The 18,834-nt window shown below is 42.9% G+C and overlaps 1 protein-coding gene across 2 annotated transcripts in view; it reads left to right on the top strand.

The window, feature by feature from the left end:
- The first annotated feature begins 923 nt into the window (after positions 1–923).
- TLL1 (tolloid like 1) overlaps positions 924–18,834 on the top strand; it is a 142,319-nt gene continuing 124,408 nt past the window's right edge. Inside the window, exon 1 of one of the 2 annotated variants that reach the window (XM_075500345.1) lies at positions 924–3,253. In XM_075500345.1, coding sequence (XP_075356460.1) covers positions 3,097–3,253 — 157 coding nt within the window. In that variant the 5' untranslated portion in view covers positions 924–3,096. The remainder of the gene's footprint in view (positions 3,254–18,834) is intronic. The other variant, XM_075500347.1, reaches the window with a different exon arrangement.

Here is an 18,834-nt window from a genome sequence, read left to right as displayed (position 1 = left end):
CTTTTTAAAGGTGCGCACACATGAAACGAGGCTGAGCAGAATAACAAAACCAGGTGAGGGAGGTCCAATATGTGACATGAGTACATAGTTAATGACACTGTAAGACAAACCATCTCGCTTGTGGACATATCTAACAGAAACTAGATTTCTGATTGGATCAAACTGGCTTCTTCAGCAAAACACAGCCTACCAAACCATGCCACTGTGCAAGTGAAGGTAGTCATCAGCTTCGACGCTGCTCTGATGGGCTGACAGGGAAGGGTCTCCGATAACTTCCTCGGAGTCAGTTCCAAATGTCTGGGGTGGATTGACACAGAAATTACCTTGAGGAAGAGGGGAAAGGAAAGGGCCAGGAGTTTCCCAGGCTTTTCTGTTATCTGCTGTGTGGTGCTTTTTGCAGGCCTCGTGGCGCACAGCAAACTGAACCGCTGGGGCAGAGAACAGTTGTTCCTTACCAAAGGCTGCAGCCTTTCAGCGGCAGCTACTCATTCCTTGGCTTTCAACTTCGGAGCAACAAGACTGAGTTGGGAGTACACAACCTGGATGCCAAAAACGTAAGGAAGCACAACACACGGATGCTCCAAAGGCACTGACGTTACTCGGTGCTAGACTCCTTAATGGGCTCTGCTCTTAAGCTGCTATTAGCTCTGTCTTAACCGACCTTTCCAGTTTTAACGGTATGAACTGCCGAGAGTACCTATCTATAGCAACACCAGCCCTTCATTCGCAGGCGGGCAGGGGCAGCGGGAGCGGCGTGGGGCGGGCAGTATAGCTTTTGTCTCGCCTTCCCCCCGCGCTTGGGAGCGGCTCAGCCTCGACAGCGGCGACAGCGAGCGGTGCCTGCCCGGGCTCTGCGTAACCGCCTTGCGCCGCGGCCCCGCCGGCGCTGCCCGCGGCCCCCCCCGCCCTCCCCGCCGCGGCACCTGGGGCGGCGCGGGCGGCCCGCGCCCGCGGAGGGACGGGGCGCGCAGGGCGGCTGCCCGGCAGGCACCGCGCCCCGAGGCAGCGGTGAGGGGCGCGCCGCGCCGCCGGCTCTGCCTGCGCTCCTGGCACAGCCGGGGGAAGGGACTGTCTCCGGATTTCCACCCCTGCGACAGGGGGAAGGCGGCCGGGAAGTGCTGCGGGGAGAGCGAGCCTGTGCAGGCTCGGACGCGAGAGAAAGACGCAGCCACTTCTTCGCGGCAGCCCTTTCAAAAGTGCGTGTTAAATGTGACACCCCGGCGAAAGGGGAGCAGCAGAAACTCCCCGCTACCCACCCCTCGTCCCCCCCCCCCGCCCTTTTCCATGGAAACTCGTAAAAGGAGGAGGAGTAGAGTTTGCCACGGAGAAGTCTCACCTTGGTCTGAAACAGTTTCAGGCGTTTCTGCAGGAGTGGAGCTGCCCGTCTCGGGGGAGGGGAGGAGGCAGGCAGGGAGGGAGATCTTTAGCTACCTATATTTTTTTTCTTCGCTTGATCCTATTTTATTCCAGCAGCGCGTATCTCCACCCCTCCTCCCCCCTCCCTCCCTCTCTCTCCAGGTTGATCGGCTGAAATGAGGCTTTGCGCGCTGATCCCTCTTCGGGCTTTAAAACAAAACCCGGCCCCGCGCAGCCGGCAGCGGCTCGGGGCGCCTCGGCGCTGAAGCGCGGCGGGGCCAAGCAGGATACCGCGGAGCGGGGCGGCGGCTCCCGCGGAAACTTCGCTTGGAAAATAAACCTCCACCACTTTCCTGGAGATCCACGTGAGAACAGGAAAGCCCGACTGCAAGACCTCGGCGCTGCAATTTTACTTTTTGTTTGCCTCGATTATTTTTTTTTTCTGTTTGTTTGTTTGTTCTTACTTTCATTTTGGAACCGGTTCCCAGCTGCTTGGCTGAACTTCTGGAGACCAATGGACCTTTTATATTGCCTTCCTCGGTTTTAAACAAACTATGGACGCTTAAACTTTTCTCTTTCCCCCTCCCCCTCGCTCCTTCACCCCCACCCGTCAGCTCATGGGGCTAACACTGCAAAGCAGCCGCAGCAGAGGGAGAAATACACAGCCACTGATTTATTTCCCCGTTTCCTAAACTGCAGTTAATTCTTCTTCACCGTCCTCCTCATCACCCATTCTCTCGAGCTTGTTTGGCTGCCGGGTGTCGATCTGTGCATTGTTTTATCTGATGTCGATTCTTTTGTTGTTGTTGTTTAAATGCCATGCACTGCTTATCTAGAGAGAAAGCTATATGGAGATAGAGGCATATAGTGAATGCGCGTGTGTTTCCATAAGACTATCAAGGGAGCAGATCAGAAGCAGCCCGGATCCTGACCCTGACTGTATGAATAAGTAAGCAGGATGCTGACGACTGTGTGTTAGTTGCCTGCAAGGTTTTCGTAAGTTAAAGGGGGACGGAGGAGGGGGGGGGACAGACCAGAGACAGAGCTTAGAGTAAGTGTTTCTGCGGTGGGGGAAGCTCTGACACTTTTCTCTGCTCCCTCCAGCATAGCTGCTGCCTCCCATCACTAGGGCTCCGCGGTTTGCTCTAGTGCACCCCACCCCCCCGCTCCCTCTTCTTTCCTTCCTTCTTTCTTTCTCTTTCCCCCTCTCCCCGTGGCAGTTTGCTGATGTGCAGCCCGGATCCACCTTCTGGCAGCAGCAGCGGGACCGGGGTCGGCGGCGCGGCGGGCGCGCAGCGGGGCGCGGGCCGGGCGCGGAGCGGGACGCGGGCAGCGGCCGCCGCCTCCTCCTCCGCGGGAAGTTTGGCCGGGGTTTGACAGAGGCGAGGGGACGCCCTGACAGACAGGATCTCCCGGCCTGAGTCCACCCCCCGCGCCCACCCACACACCCAGCGACTTCTCCCCGGCGAGGTGGCGGGCTGGGGGCAGGAGGGGCAGCGGCGCTCATGCTCCTCACTCTGTGCTGCACCCGTCTGACTGGGGCTACCTAGGGAGCACCGCCTCTCGGAAGAGCCTCCAGGTGGAGAAGGAAAAAAAAAAACAAACAAACAACAAAACCCCAACCCCCCAAAACCGGTGGTTCTTCCATCCCTTACCCTCCTTTCCCAAGCCGGCGTGGACAGCTGAACCGGCCGCCTAATTCATCTGCACCCTGCCCAGCACCTTTCTGCCCGAGGGAGGATGAAAATGCTTTGCTGGAGGATGGCACTGTGGCTGGCCGGGTGGACTGTCTGTGGGAAGCCTTCCTCCTGCTCTGGCCTTGATTATGACTACACTTACGATTTCACTGAGGAGGATAAAGCTGAGGCGATAGATTATAAGGATCCTTGCAAAGCCGGTAAGTGACTTCCACGTCTAATGCAGCTCCCCACCCCCTCCCCAGATGGTGACTCTCTCTCGGCTTTACTGACGGCGGTGTGCGTGAGGGGGGACTCCCGGGCTCACCTGCTCCCTCCCGGGGCAGCAGCGACAAGCGGAGCCGGAGCCCTGCGCCCGGCTCCCTTACCTGGGGAAGGTAGCCGGGACCTGCTTTTCTGGGACTTCCCACTTCGCCAGCGCGAAGGTGGGATCGGGGCGCGGCGGCAGGCAGGGCTGGACCGGACCGGCCGCCTCCGCTCCGCGTCCCCGGGCAGGGCTCCGCGGCCGGCACGACGCCGCCGGGGACGCGGAAGTTGCAGAGGGCATCCCGGCGGGGCTCAAAGGTTCCGAGGCGGGACCGTGCCCCGCAGCACAAACCGGGAGCGCGGAGCAGCCGGGCCGGGCCACGCAGGCGGCGCCGGAGCGTGGCGGCCCCTCCCGGGGGGCTCTGCTCGCCCCCGCGGCGGCATCGGGTGCCGCTTCCCGCAGGCTCCCTCTCGCCTTCCTCCGTCTCAACCTGTCGCCCCCGGCCAGCCACCCCTGCTCCCGGGGCGGACCCGGGGCGGGGTCTGGGCGCCGGCCGCCTTATGAATATGTATATGCTAAGTGCATAGGCCGAGCGTGGAGGGGGGTGCGTGGGAGGGCGAGGCGCGGGGAGGTAACTGAGTGCTGGGTTTTCAGCCGTGCGAGTCCACGCGTGCGTATCTCGCAACGCAACTTCGCATGTGGTGCGGTGTGGTGTTTTACAGCGTGTGCCGTGGGGCCGCTGCCGTGCCCCCTGCTCGCTCTGTGCCCGACCGACCCCTTTCTTAACTGCGTAGGCAGAGTTGAGTTACAGCCTCTTCTCACCTTGCAGAGCAAATGAGTACTTTCCTAGAACGTTTATCTCGCTGCTTTAGGACTTCAGCCTCCTTAATGCCAGGTACAGCTCTTCATCCATTAAAGTTATCAGCAACCTTCTCGCTGACCTCAGGAACCGGGTTCACTGGCATTTCAGTAGACAAGTGTATCTCGATGATGCTTTTTTTCCCCAAAATGTGTTATGAACAACAGCGGTGGTCCATTCCCAACAGCTCTATTGTTAAGTAAGTGCTCAAATTTTCCAGCAGCCTCTTTTGCATTAATTAGTTATTTTATATTCCGAAAACTAGTTCAGCCAAAGGTTGTGTTCGCTATGTCTGTGTGGTTTTGTTTAATTTATTGAGGAGAATGTGGTGAACATAGATGCCAAATATGCAGACACTATGTTTTTCTAATCACAGAAATATTTTGTTCCTAAGTGTGAATTGTTAGGTTTTACTTGCTTACAACTGAGGAATGCTCAAGTTCAAAAAGAGCAGAAGCAACTGCAAACAAAATATTTTTTTTCCCATTTAGCACGCACAAATAAATATGTGTGAGTGGTCATAGTTAACTTGAGCTCTTCTGGTCCGTTACTGTTTAGGAAGAATCATATGCATAATTTTATATAGTAAGAAATACGTGTATTTACTCTGTTTGCTGTGGAATTTTTTTAGTGCTTCTTGTTTCATAGTGGGAGTAACTAAAAATTATAGTTCATCACAGTAAGTGTTTTAAGGTTACGCGTGAGAGAAAGACAACGGTAAGAGACTGTGCAATATGATCAGCGTTGACAATTCTCTGCCATCGTTTTGTTTGGAGAAAGAAACATTTGCTTGGAAAGTTTGGCCCATTTAAATATTTTATGGAAGTTCTTGCTGCTTCTTCACAAGGTGCTTACATACTACTGTGATAAGGGACAGGTAGATGCATGAAGAGTCAGTTGGGTGTAGTTCCGCGTAGTCTTAAAAGCAATCACTTTGAGGTTTTCTATTCCCTAAATAGCCCAGTCTTTTTTTTTTTTTTTTTTTTTTTTTTTTTAGTGCATAGTAGTTCTTCAGAAATGAAAATGTATGTCATGGCTGCACACTGGGTTTGAACCACCTACTAATTGTTTTTAACAAAAATTAGAAAGTTCTATATGTATCAATAAAATCGATCCTTCAACAGTATTTCCCAAATACTTTTCCTGCTAAACCTTTCTTAAAGACTACATTAGTCTTAGCCTGTGAAGTACTGATACCTGATCAAAGGTGATGGGGATAGCGGGTGCTCAGCCTCTTTTAGCATCATAACCCAAGTGTGTGTTCTTGCTAGGTTACTCTTACTGTCTGGGGTGGGTTTTGGACTTCTGTGAGTAATTTTACTGGTATCTGCCATTAGGGTGGCTTCTTCCACAGTGAGGCCCTGAAGAAGGACAAAGCCAGGCTTCATACTCAGGGGCGTGAGTTGTTGGCACTCAAATTTGTGTGGTCACTCTATGCATGAGATAACAGGACAAAACAAGATAATCCTTGCTGAGATTGTGTTCAGTGTATGCAAACTTTGTATCTTAGATATAATTAACACCTGCTTTTACTGCATCTCAAGGGCCTACAACCGTGGCTGTAAAAGTGCTCTTTTTTTTAACTATTCAGGCTGGTAACAGTTAGGTCCCAGATACTGTGAATTTCTGCAACTTGACTGAAGGGGGGAATACTCAAAGTCAGTTTAGGGTTTTACCTAGTGACATACTTCAAAAAGTCCAGTGAGTTCCATGCAGATTTTACGGACACGCTAGAATAATTTGACCTACCATAATTTCTAAGCAGATAAAAAATGCTTTGAAACCAGCCACAACTAAGATCCCCCAAAGGTGCTGATGCAGGATGGATTCACCTGTATTTTAAAAGTTATTTGCATTCTGCTTTTCTCCAGTGAGTAGTGCTTGCTGCTTAGTTTTTATTCTGTAGACCACATAAGAAAAGGTTTGTGATCTTGTGACAGAAAGCACAGTGCACAAGGCCTCAGATCTATAGTTAGATATAGTTATAATTCTATATAGATAACTTGTTATAGTGTAGTCCTAACTCTGTTGAATCAGTCTTCTTTTGGTAGGTCCCCTTTTCCCTGTTTTTCCCTTTCGTGGAAGAGCTGGAGAAATTTACCACAAACTGAATGAAACAGCCTCTGAGACATTATTTATAGGTATTCTGTGGGATTATTTATGGGTATTCTGTGTGTATTTTAACATTTTCCTAAGGAAGGGATTGTTTTAGCGAGTGTGCTTAGAATGACACTGTTCCCTGAACTTGAAATTCCCAGAAGTATGGTAGTGCAGGATGCTATAGAGGCTGAAAAGTACATTTTCTTACAAAGTTTCCAGCTTTGTGAAAAATCTACAGATAACAGGAGTCTGACAGATGCACAGTAGGGTTAGGAGTTGTTTTTTGGAACTGATGTTTCCAAGTGCATCTAAAACAGCAGCTGTTTTATGCAACAGCCCCAAAGTTCAGTCTCAGCAGTGAAGCCAGCACCTTGGAAGCCTTGGAGCAAGGGCTCCAGGGAAGAGAAGAGCCTGGGGAAATGTTGTGACGGTGTTGAGGAGATGAGTGGTGGTAAGGAAGCTATTGACATTGCGCAGATGAACTTGATGAGCTGTGTGGTTTCCTGTGTGTTTGTCTGCAGACCTTTAACCTATATATGGATTTTGGGTCATGCTACTTCTCCTTATAACAAGTATCCTGGCACGTTGTAACAGCGGGATGTGATGTAACACAGTTTCTGTGCTTCTGATGTCTCAGATATTTCCTCATGTCTCTCTGCAGGATATTGCCCTCAGTGTTTACCATTGTGAAGTTCAAGTGTAAGGCATTCTTAGTTCATCTTCAAGATCTAATTGTGAATTAGATGTTAAGATCTAATTTGTGAATTAGATGTGCCAGAAGATGTGAAACTGGGAATGCCGTACTCATCGCAATGTCAGGCTTTAAAGAATCTAAGAACATAGATCAGCATTTCTATAAATCAGGCATTACTTCAAAAAATAAAATGCCTAGTTAGATTTAAATGGACACTGTCAAGCTTTTCAGGTGGCTTGATAAATCTACATTTATCTGTGGATTCCCAAAGTTGGATTTTTTTTTTCCATTCTTGCCACAGCTTATAATGTATTAATGATATCTGTTGAGAAACATACAGAATGAGATGGGTAGGAAAAGAGTTTCCCATTCTGTAATACTTGTTCATAGTCTGCACTTAGTTGATCTTAAAGGTTTTTTGAAAGCTTTTGTTTCCTTAAGACAGAACAAAACAAACAAACAAAAGAGAGACTCTGGTGTGATCTTCCAATTCAAATACTGTGAACCATGGAAGATTAGGCAACAAGTCTTAGTTTTGTTGCATATCCACATCACTGAGGACTGTTCCAGCCTCCAGAGCTGCTTGTCCTCAGCTAAGTATCTTCCAGCATTTCTTCTGTGAGGTATTTCATTTCCTAAAAAAATGTTAAAGGTTTGGGGAATAGGCTCGAAGTTGAATTCCTTGACCTATTGTTTTTCCCTGTTGTGGGCCTTGGTCTTCGTTGCACCAGAAATTCTACCTTGCACTGGGGAAACTTTTCCCAAGGAAAACTTCTCCCAAGGAGAACTTCACTGAAACTTTTACATTCTCACAGTAGTTAGTTTGGATGACCTTTGTTTACACAAAACACTTAATTAGGATTTTTTTTTTTCTGTTCCAATTTTTTATGAGTTGCTTGCCTTGGAACAGAAGATTTTCATTTTTTTCCCAGTAAAGCTAGATACAAATGTCAAAAGAATAATAATAAAGATGAATTAGATTTACAGCTTCATAACTTGGAAGTTGGTTGGCTTGCTGTTGTTTGACTAAGAACAAATTCTGTATGTATGTATGCATGCTTGAGAATAAGAGAAAAGTAAGAAAGACCCTCCTCATTGTGTCCATTTCTCACTCCTGTGGGAATCTAAGGAACTCATTTGGTTTCTTTGCACCTTTATAAATAATAATAATAAAAAGTTTGGATTGTCCATAACAAGGATATTAGTATTTCCCACCTCACTCACGTGTGAAACCTGGTTATGTATTTTATTTGTACAGCATCTGAACATGAAAAGTTGATGGTAAATGTTAAGTATAATTATTACATGGTGTCATCTGTAACTGCAGTCTAACTTTTGTTTGCTGATGTTGTAGCAGCACCCTTCTATACTGCTAGGTTGTCTTTTTTTTTTTTAGTTTGTGTCTGGTATTCTGGGACATGTTTTCAGCTGTAAGCATGCTAATTGTGTAGTCTGCTAACATGAAAATTCTTAAAACCTGTGATTATACACTTTGAATCTGTTGCATGATTTAGATACTTGAGATCTTTCATCTTTGTATTTCAGTCATGCAGTAAATTCTGAAAGATATATTGTGCAGTTTGTACTAATATAGAGGTTGTACTGCTAATATCACTTGCCAGATTGACAGAACTGTGACTATTCGTGTAGTAAACGCATAGTGTAGGCAGCTGAAACAAAAACAAGCTTTTCTGAATAGTTGGTCCCAAATGGCCTCCATCCTGCTGAGGATAAACTTATATGGTAAATCAGACTACTGAAAAAATTAGGTTTTAAGTCATATTTCTTTTTCAGAATTCTCCACCATTACTTTATCTGCGATGCCCTTTAATGTGGTATCTCGACTTTGAAATAAATTTGCGTGAACATAAAGTTCTTTTTTCCTCAGCTTCATTGGAAAGATTAATTCAATAGTGAAACTCTGGGAAAACTATATTAAATGAATATATTTGACATTCTAACTTTGTGAATATCCTTCCATACCAAAGTCTCAGTTTCATGTCCAGACCACTTTCCATGGGGATCTGTTTCTGAATATATTTCCGGTGTGTCGAATGAGTGACCTGCAAGGAGCAGTATTACATCACTGCAAAACAAGCCTAATTGACAAATCTAATTGAGCTTGGAATCAGGTCCCCCAGGCAAGCTTGGAAACATTCACCACACCTGGATGTCTGCCTTATGTCATTCTTATTGCCCCTCTGGAAAACAGGGTTGATAGGCTTATGACATAATTCCATTCACTTCTTTTTGGAGAGAAACGGTCACGTCTGTGGTGCGTGGTATTGACAGAAGGGCTGTAAAATGGAAGAGTCAACTTCTGGTTTTCACAGGCGCAGGGGACCCTGTGGAGGAAAACAGACCTTTTTTTTTTTTTTTTTTTTTTTTTTCCCCTTCCTGGATGCATTACAGTACTCTAAATTTTATAACAGTGAATAAACTAAACAAGGGGAGAAATCTCTCTTCTTTGTTTAGACAATGTGTGTTTATCCTTTAACTGAAATAGGTTTTTATGGTCTAGCTTTAGACTCATGAAAAATGTTATGGTTATACAACATTCCTTTTTTTTTTTTAAAATATATCTGAAGGAAAGATGATTTTAAGAGTATTGCAGAGCAAAACTAAGCTTTGGGCTTTCAAAGCTTTCAGTAGGATGGACAGTCTTTCATAGTGTTTTTCAGACTTTTCTCAGCCTCCTTAGGGTGAGAATCTACTTTGCTCCAGTCATTATTGAATGCAGTTCATTCCTCCCATTCTTGACCACAAACAACCTCTGTCCACCTCCCTGCTACATCCCTTCAGAGCTATAGCAACTGAAAGTGTGACTAGAGAAGTCTTTGGGTATTTTTAGTTCTCTCTTCTCAGGATATTTTTCTTGGCTAAGAAAGAGCTAATGGCTAATCTGTTAATGTGTTTTAATGCATGTTCATTCTTTGTGTCTGCTGCTCATCCTCTACTTCTTTCCCTGTCACCTCTTTCATTGTTCCTTTAGCAAGCTTCCTTGCTTCTGGATTCCCCTTCCCCACTGAATGCATTTCCTACTTGCTTTTCAGCTTTTCCCTGTGCTGCCTGGCCAGTCACCTAGTCCTCTTCTCTCTGTTTTTTTGTTTGACGTATTCTTCTCGTGCTCACAATTAGCAGTTATTCCCTCCAAACATAACTTCTAGCTTGTCATCAGGCTTTCTGTTAGATTGTCCTCTACTGCTTTGATAGTTCTGTAGCAAAGAAACTGGGCAGCTATGCCCACAGCTGGAATGATGAGGAGGAGGATGGGTGGGCTGTGCATGACCAGCATGTTCTCGGAGGCCTTGCACTGGAGTGCTTAGTGGGCTGCCAGTGATTTGTTAAACGCTGCACGTCAAATCCAGAAATATCCAGCTATAAATATTTATACAGAACACATACATGAACCTTCTGTCTCTGTTGGACTCACATACCTAAATTTCAAGATCTGATGTGAAGACTGTCCTTGCTGAACAATAGAAAGAAGAATACTAGAAGTACTTGAAGTGTAAAACTTGTATAAATAGTAATGCACCAGAACAGGTTGAGCTGGGGAGTGTGAAGGTGGAGGCTGTGCTGTGGACATATGTAGAGTGTTGGTGTGCAACCCATGTGAGTGGTTGCTCTTGCAGACTGCTTCGGAGGCAGTTCCTACTCATACGGATACTCCCAGATTACTTTTATTGGGATTTTTGCCTGAGTAATGATCTGCAAGTGCAAATTATGAGTGACTATAAATCTGTGAGCACCAACTGTTTGAGAATATTTGAGCACAATCAGATAGCTCTTACAGAGCAATAATCCTCCAAAATGTAGGTTTGTGGGTTTTCCTTTCAATATTGAAAAACAGACTGTCAAGACCAAAATGCCAAAAAATCAATTTTGTTCTAAAATAACTCTTAATTTTTTTCTTGAGGTGTGTGAAATATGATGCCTAATAGGATACGCAGTGTGTATTTAACCAGCTGCTTTGCTATATATACTTTATTGAGATAAAGTCTATCAATAATTGACTAGGAATTGATTTTGAAAATTTTTTATTAATTTTGATGGTTATAAATTATATTGCAGAACAATATGCCTGGTCTGAGGTATCCTCTTAGTATTTTAAAACATATGAACATTCTTAACAACAATTTCTGTTATATGAAACACTTAAAATTATAATTTTGCTTAAATTATGTGGGAATTTTAATTTTAAAATTGCCATAAGTCATGGCTAAAGTTGGTGCTACTCAGCAAAGTAAGTTCAGCTGTGCCAGGACTGTCACTGTCAGTATAATGGCACATCTTATCAGTATGCAAACTTGCAGAGGTTTCTAGGTTGGTATTTTCATGTCTCATTGACAAAATATCGGATTTTTAATATTACATTAAAGAATAGTAAGTACTGGAACTCATATCTGATCAGGGAGTAATCAATGAAACCAGGACACAAAAATGCAAAGGAAAGATGTTTATTTTAAAACTTATTTTCAGTGCATTTAAATCTGAATTTAGAAATTATCTGTCTTGCCGTCCTGATGAAATTGAATGACAGAGATCCATTGCTGCATTTGAAAGGTGCCAGTACCTCTCCAACCACATTGTGGTCCTTGGATATTGTAAACTGCATGGTGGAGTTTGAATATCAGCTCTTGCAAGAAGTGGGGGGGCATGGACATCAGCTGAGAGGGATGTATCTAAAGAGCTGTGCAGATGGGTTACATTATTCTCATGCTGGTAGCAGCAGTTAAACGTATTCCTAGTAATAACTCTAATTGTTATTAAACAAGAATGAATCCATTTTATTGGTGTCTGACACTTTAATAGGTGGTAGTTAGGTACGTTCTTGCTGTCGTGGGTATTGTATCACTAAAGACCTTCAGCATTCTTCCACTTCCCAATAAAGTATAAAGAATTTTGAATAGGGCATAGTGATTCTAGAAAGAGTGGCCAAGAGGCAGAACTTCTCTGTGTTTCCAGATGATGTACTCAGATAAGTAAAGAAAATAATTTCATATGGTTCTTATATAATATCAAGATTTATTTAAACAGTTTACTTGCGCAGCCAATTATATTTGCTTTCATGAAGAGTAGTTTTAGAACAACTCTGCGGGTGTGAGAACATGACGATGAACTGCCCAATTTCTCCATCTGGTAAAATGTCCTTATATTTATAACAAATTTGCATACATCTTCATTTTTACTTGTACTCGCTTTTTTCCCCTTACTCAACATTACTCTTACAATTGTGCTCTTACTTCAGTTTTATTTGCAGGTGGGTTAAGCTCCACTACTTGACAACTGTTTCCATACTTATAATTGTCTATTTCATCCCTTGTAAAAGTGTATATACGTATAGGCAAATTGATAAATCAGGTATTTTGTGTTCAGGCAATCCGCTTAGCCCTTTTCTGACGAAGAGCACGGTGTGTTTCCATGCAAAACTGCCAGCGTCACGATGAAGTCATGTTACCCATCTTCTTGTGATCATTTTCATTTTGGTACCAGGATCTTTGATCTGTCCATCAACCCATCCTTTTGTCACCATATAGGCTGCTCAGTCTTTCTCTAACTATGCAGCTATTCAAGACAATTGATTCAGGAGTAAATTCTGGAATCCTTATTCTGTTGTTACTGATAGGCCGTAATGGCATTATGTTCTGAAAACTAATATAGATTAATCTTTCATGCCTGGAAAAGAAATTACTAAAAAAACCCCCACAAACCCCCACCAAACCCTCAGACAAAAAAAATAATAATCAAGCCTATAAATAGCTAAGGAACCAGATTCATGCGGATAAATGTTTTATTCCACAAAGATTAGATTATTGGAAAAACTGTTTAATGAAAACAGGATAAAAAGATGTTCAAGTTAGAAAAGAGAAAATGAAAGAGAAGGGGCATGATTAATATGCACAATTTAAGAAATTATACAAGAAGATAAAAAAGAAGATTTTTGTTTCTGCTCCTATTAGTCTGTTAAATTCCGAAGTGGCAAATTCAGAACTGAGACAAGGAGATATGTGGGGTTTTTTATACAACTTTTTTTAGATTGAAGACTACTAAAGGATTCCGCTGAGGCAGTAGTCAGATATACGATACAACATTTACATAGATAGCAGGGGCATATGGAGCTCTGATAATTAATAATGATAACATTTTCAAGTGGATATTATACCTCAGGCTTCAGAGTTCAAGCCAGTCTTTAGTAGCTGGAACCGAGGATGAACCCTAACGTGTGCAAGATTATCCTCATCTACCTACTGCAGATTCGTGTTTCTTTCTGTGAAGCAGCTGGTGGTGACTGCTGTCAGAGGCAGGACCTTGGATATGATCCAGTGTTGCAGTTCCTTTGTTCCTCGGGCCTCCCTAAAAGCTGTTTCAAAAACTCATGTCTTGTAGCATGCCTGAAAGATAAATGCAATTTGGCTATTTGGGGAAGTGCATGAATTTCAAAGCTCAGTATGACTGTAAATGCATTGACCACCTGTATTTGATGAAAATGAACGTATGCAAGCGTACAAGAAGAAAATTGCATTTACCTTATGTGGTTAGATTCCCATTATGGGTCCAGTGGAGCACTTGTATACATGCTTATCTTTAAACACATGTATGCACATGCTCACTTGATTACCTAAGGAAGTATCACTGAAGCATAGATGCCTGTAGAAGTATCTATATAGGATCTTTAAAGTTGCGTGTACAGATTGTGTGGGTACCTTTTTTTTTTTTTTTTTTTTTTTCCTTCCCTACACTGGGAAATGCCACATTCATCTGTGTGTTAAACCTGATCTAGAGGTTATTCAACTCAGTGGAAATGTTTCCATTTACTTTAGAGGTAATATTTATAGGTGAATAAGTAATAAAGTGCAGAGCTGACTAATTTACTTGTGTGTACTTGGGCTATGGCTTGCTTGTATTCGTGTGCTCACATGCTTTGCAGGCACATTAATGAAGGCAGTTGGATTTTTGCCCCAGTTTCTGTAGTTGTCATCACTAACACAAGAGTATCATGAAATCTTACATTCAGTGACCTTGTGATTGCAGGTTCTTTCTTGCTGGACTGGGGTGTGAAAAAAATCCAGCAGCTTGCAAAGAGCATCTGATATTTTTTTCCCCCTCGTAAGAAGCCTCAGGATAAGACTGGGTTTAGATTACTGCAATAATTTCTCAGCCTTTAGAGATAGGTTTCTTCTTGTCATAGCTGAATACCTTATTAATTGTTCAATCTGATGAATGGCTAAAGATGCTGACGAACATGATGGTTGCAGTTGCATATACAGTTCCTTATCTGTGTAATGTCAAGAAATGTAAAGTCAAAGATAATAAGCCATTTGTTACAAAATACAGCAGGCATGTGAAACTGGTGTCGATGTAGTTTGTAATAATATCAGCAAAATCATGTAGCCTTAGCTAAAGTTTGACAAGCACTGGAAGTCACTTCAGTAATTTACAATATCCCAAAATTAAAACATTTCCTAACCCAGAGGCTCCTAGAAGCTAAAGAGATCTCGGAAAACTAGGGGGAACAGGTGTACTAATATCCCCATTTATTTAATAAGTTGAAGAATTAGTTAAGTGGTAAAATAAAAACAGAGCAGAAAGTGTATTTTTTTTTTTTCTCCCAAAGCTATGTATAGTTTGGATGGATTGCAAAAACTCTAGATTGCAGTATAGACCTAAGTATCCTTATGACATAGCCTAACTCAGTGCAAATCTTGCGTTTAACCACGTAGTTTGTTACTTTTGTGTTTCACAAACGTCTGTTTTCTTTCTGATGTTGTTTCTTCAGTGTGTTGAACTTCAGTCATGGCCTGAGTGAGAACTGCAGGTGATAAATGAGTCTAGATTTGACTGAGGATTCTTGTTTGAAGAAAGTCCTTTACTTGGCTTTAGTTACAGCGTTTTCTGGAGTTATTTGGCAGGGGAAGGAAGGAGAAAAATCTTTGCCCATCATGAAAAGATTCCCTTTTTACAGTTTGTAGATCCTTTGATCCCTGAACTGAAGGAGTGGTGGAGAGTAGAGAGTGTAGGAGAGGGGTTTCCTTTTTTTTTTTTCAGTCCTTTATCTGCATTCTTCAGGATGAAACCCTTTCACACATGAAGTACAGGTGAAAATACAGAAACCCAGTTCAGGTCTTTTGGATGTTTTCATTCATAATACCTTTACATTGGGAGAAGCTGAATCAAGTATGAATTGTAGCACTGATGGATCACAGTTAGTGCGTCTACAGAAGTGAAACTTGGGTGAAGAGAATTTATAACATAGGCTCCCTTTTGCGTTATGGAAGAAAGCCAAATACAGAGATGCCTCCTTGATCAGTAACTGTGTTTATGGAGATATGCAGATCTTGAGGGGGCTAAGACTAAAATGTTAGAGACAACTGCAAGCTACTCTGTGGTGATTTAAGTCAACAATGTGTAGAGCCAGCTAAAGTCATGACAATTTTTTCAACTTGGAGAAAATTAATTTTTCTAGGCTATTTTTTGAGATTTTAAAAAAGTGTCTGTTAGATTTATTTGGAGAATGGTACAGCATTCCATCACACATAATATATTTTTGCTGATTCATTGATCTAGTCATTCTAGGCCCAAGGTTGTATAGCAAGTCAAAGGTTTCCTGAATTATTTAGAAAGACTTGATTATAAATGTAAACCTTTTTTTTGTCTGTCCTAATTATGAACAAGCTCAGACTAAAGAATGGCCCTAAGGAAAAAATAAACAAAAAATAGCATAAATAGTAATACTCAATTCTAACTACATAATTTTATAGAAGAAGAAAAATTATTTGACCCTTTGTTTCTGCTGACATAGTCTGACTTGGCTTCATTGACCTAAAATGTCCTAGGTCTTATCAGTGGAGAAATTGTCCTCTCGTCTCCTTCCAACAAGCAGATGATGTATCACAGAAATCAGCAAAGATCTAGATAAGATTTTGAATCCACTTGCACATGCTAAAGACACAACATCTCCATTCTTACGTGCTAATCAATTCTGATTCCTTTTAGTTCTTTATGGCTGTTCTGGTATCAAGATAAACCCTTTCTACAGCTGTCTGTCCGCTGGAAAGGAGGATGCATGAGACTTGCTCCTGCACTGATGGAGCTGCAGGGACTCCTTGCCCCCCAGGGCACTGCTGAACACACACGGCACCTTTCCTTCCTCCCCTCTTCACAATCAGTTTTGGATTTAGTTTTCCTTCCTGTTTGTTGTCTGAAGAGTCGCGGGTATCAGTGTTTAAGGTTGGATAGGTGCTTAGAGAAGTCATAGGGAATAAACCGATATCACAAAGTGGTGCATGGGTTATCTGCCAGGGGAAGCCAGGTAACCAAGTGAAAACTGAGATGCAAACAAGAAGTGAATTATGCTGTGCTGAGTCCTCTGCAGCTGTAGATAGGTGATTTCCAGCAGAAACTTCTGTGAGTGCATTTTGACTGCAGATCAAACTGCTCTCTCTATTTAGCTGATGCTAAGGTAGTAAATTTTAATTAAAACAATGATAAACATATCAAAATTCCTAGTGGTATTTTGTTCCAACATGTCATTCAGTTAAATATGGATGAATTGTACTCCCACAGATCTTTTGGTTTTGCTTTCGCACACTGCTGTGGATTGTTCAGTGGCTCTTCCACGTGGTAGAATGCCGTGACTTATAAAGACTGTGCGTCTGAAAATTTGTTCGGCTTTTTCCTTTCTGTAAGGTTGGTCTAAGAAATGTTAGTTACTTTCCTTGCAAACTTTGAGTTTCATCTCTTTGGACCATCATAGCTACAGTAGCACTGCCTTGTATCCTGCCATGGGATGCCGCAGATCCTGTAGGTGGGCTGTGGAAAAGCCTGCATTAACGATGCGTTACGGGCCCTGGATTGTGTTAGATGGGCCATGGTGTGGACTGTACAGTAGGGAACAATGCCCAGGGCAGGGACTCACAGCAGCCAGCGAAGGTACTTTTTTTTCCTTTATCATAAAGTAGTGTCTTAATTTTGTATCCAATTTGTGTTTCCTGGCACATTTATGCAGGAATACTAAATGCATTACGTTTACGTGCTGCAACTTACTATGTTTACGCGCTGCAACGTGCTGAATTCTTCACCCAGACTGCAGTCCCTCTCAGGATCGCTTGTTACTTCTAATGAGATGAATGGCATGGTGACATTCACCTTAACGAGCTCAGAATTTGAATTGGAGGAAAAATTATATTTAGGGCCACTTTACTGAGACTTACTGGAGGTATGTTTTTTCAACAGTCCATTATAATGGAGGCAAGAAGTAACCAGGTAATTGGGGTGTAACTAGCTTTTTGGTGTTTTGTGAAGTTTTAAAATATATATATATATATATGTAGACATTGCAGTGGAGGATTCTTTCTGAAGTGGCATTACGCTAGACTACTTTCCAAGTGTAAATAGCTGTTTTTACGAAACAATTAGTTGCTGTTCATACACCATACAGAAGCAGATAATCCCTGCAATTTAAGTGGGCCCTTTGAAATGGATGCAAAGGAAAACTCATTTAAAATGCTTTTGTTGTTGTTCCCCCTCTAGAGTGGGAAATTATATAGAGAGAAGATGTTGTAGCAAGGGAAGCGTAGAGGAACTGTTCTGCGCTGCGAGCCAAAGGACATCATTAGGAACGCTCCTATTATCTGGAAGCCTGACTTCCTGTCTCAGTTTCCTCGTGGGTCTCAATGAATGGCAGAAGAAATGGAACACTTTCCTGCTTGGCCAAGAACTCGGCTAAATGACCCCTTTGGCTGCACGCCACGCCGTGCTCGGGAGTAAATCCTGCAGCTCCCCCCTGAGTCTGGAGGGTACTTGCTGCAGGTCCTAGGGGCCAGTGGGGCGAATTTTCGAAAGCCTGTAGTAGCAAGGCAGACCCAACCTTTCCGTCAATGCTGCAGTGCTTTAGGTGTCCTTTTGTACATTTTGAGAGGGGTTTTTTTGTGATAGAAAGTGGCAGACGTGTTGACATTTGTTAATGTAAACTTCCCTGAGAATTAAGGGATGTTAAAGAACTGAAGTATGTTAGAGTTTTCGTATTGGGTAAATGATTCTACTACAATGAAAATAGTATAGTGTACCTTACAAAAAGTACCAAACCCCCGTTTAAAATAAAAATACTTATGCCTTCAGTTCAATAACTAATTTTCTGGGTTTTTTTTCCAAAAGTTTTGCCATATGAATTAGTATACGTACTGAAGTACTAAATATAGTTTTATTGTAAAGTATGAAAATAGTGTAATAATCTTTTTGTATGCCTCTTAAGAAAGAATGAAATGTAAGTTGCAGACATCCTATTAAGTGTTGTTTCCATATATGATGCATCTGTCATCTTCTATGTATAGAAGAGGATTTTTAAAATAATTTTTGTCTTTTTTTATTTGTCGTCTTTGGTACCTTTTCTCTAACATACATATTAAACCCCAAAACATTCAGAATCCTATCTTAGCTCTGATTTGAATTAAAGCCACAACACCAAACTTTTGGTTCAGTTGTTACTGTCAACTTCTATACTTTTTATTTTAATTACATTTGGCATGTAAGAAGCTCACAGCTGACTCAAAGGAAACTTGGCGAAATGTACACCATTTCCCAATAGCCTTTCCCTATAATAGAAGAAATACTGGGACAGCGTTTAATAATTTTTGGCTTGTTTTGCCATATGCATCCAGGAGGAAAAATGTTCTTGATTCACTGGAGACGGGAAACGCTCACCATAGTTAGCACTCTGTATGTGTCATCTTTCAAAGGACTCATTCTCAAGCAGCTGTTCAGCTGGAAATTTTGGGGACACGTGGAAAAGAGTACAGAAAAGACTTAACAGCTTGTGGGTTTTTTTCCTGCTAGTTTGTCTCATAGTTTTTAGTGTGTATCCCTTGTTCAGACTTTCCGG

The sequence above is a fragment of the Mycteria americana genome, chromosome 4 (genome assembly GCF_035582795.1).
Source record: "Mycteria americana isolate JAX WOST 10 ecotype Jacksonville Zoo and Gardens chromosome 4, USCA_MyAme_1.0, whole genome shotgun sequence".
Lineage (NCBI taxonomy): Eukaryota > Metazoa > Chordata > Aves > Ciconiiformes > Ciconiidae > Mycteria > Mycteria americana.
The sequence above is the reverse complement of the archived record's forward strand: the minus strand, read 5'-3'. Positions and strand labels throughout refer to the sequence as shown.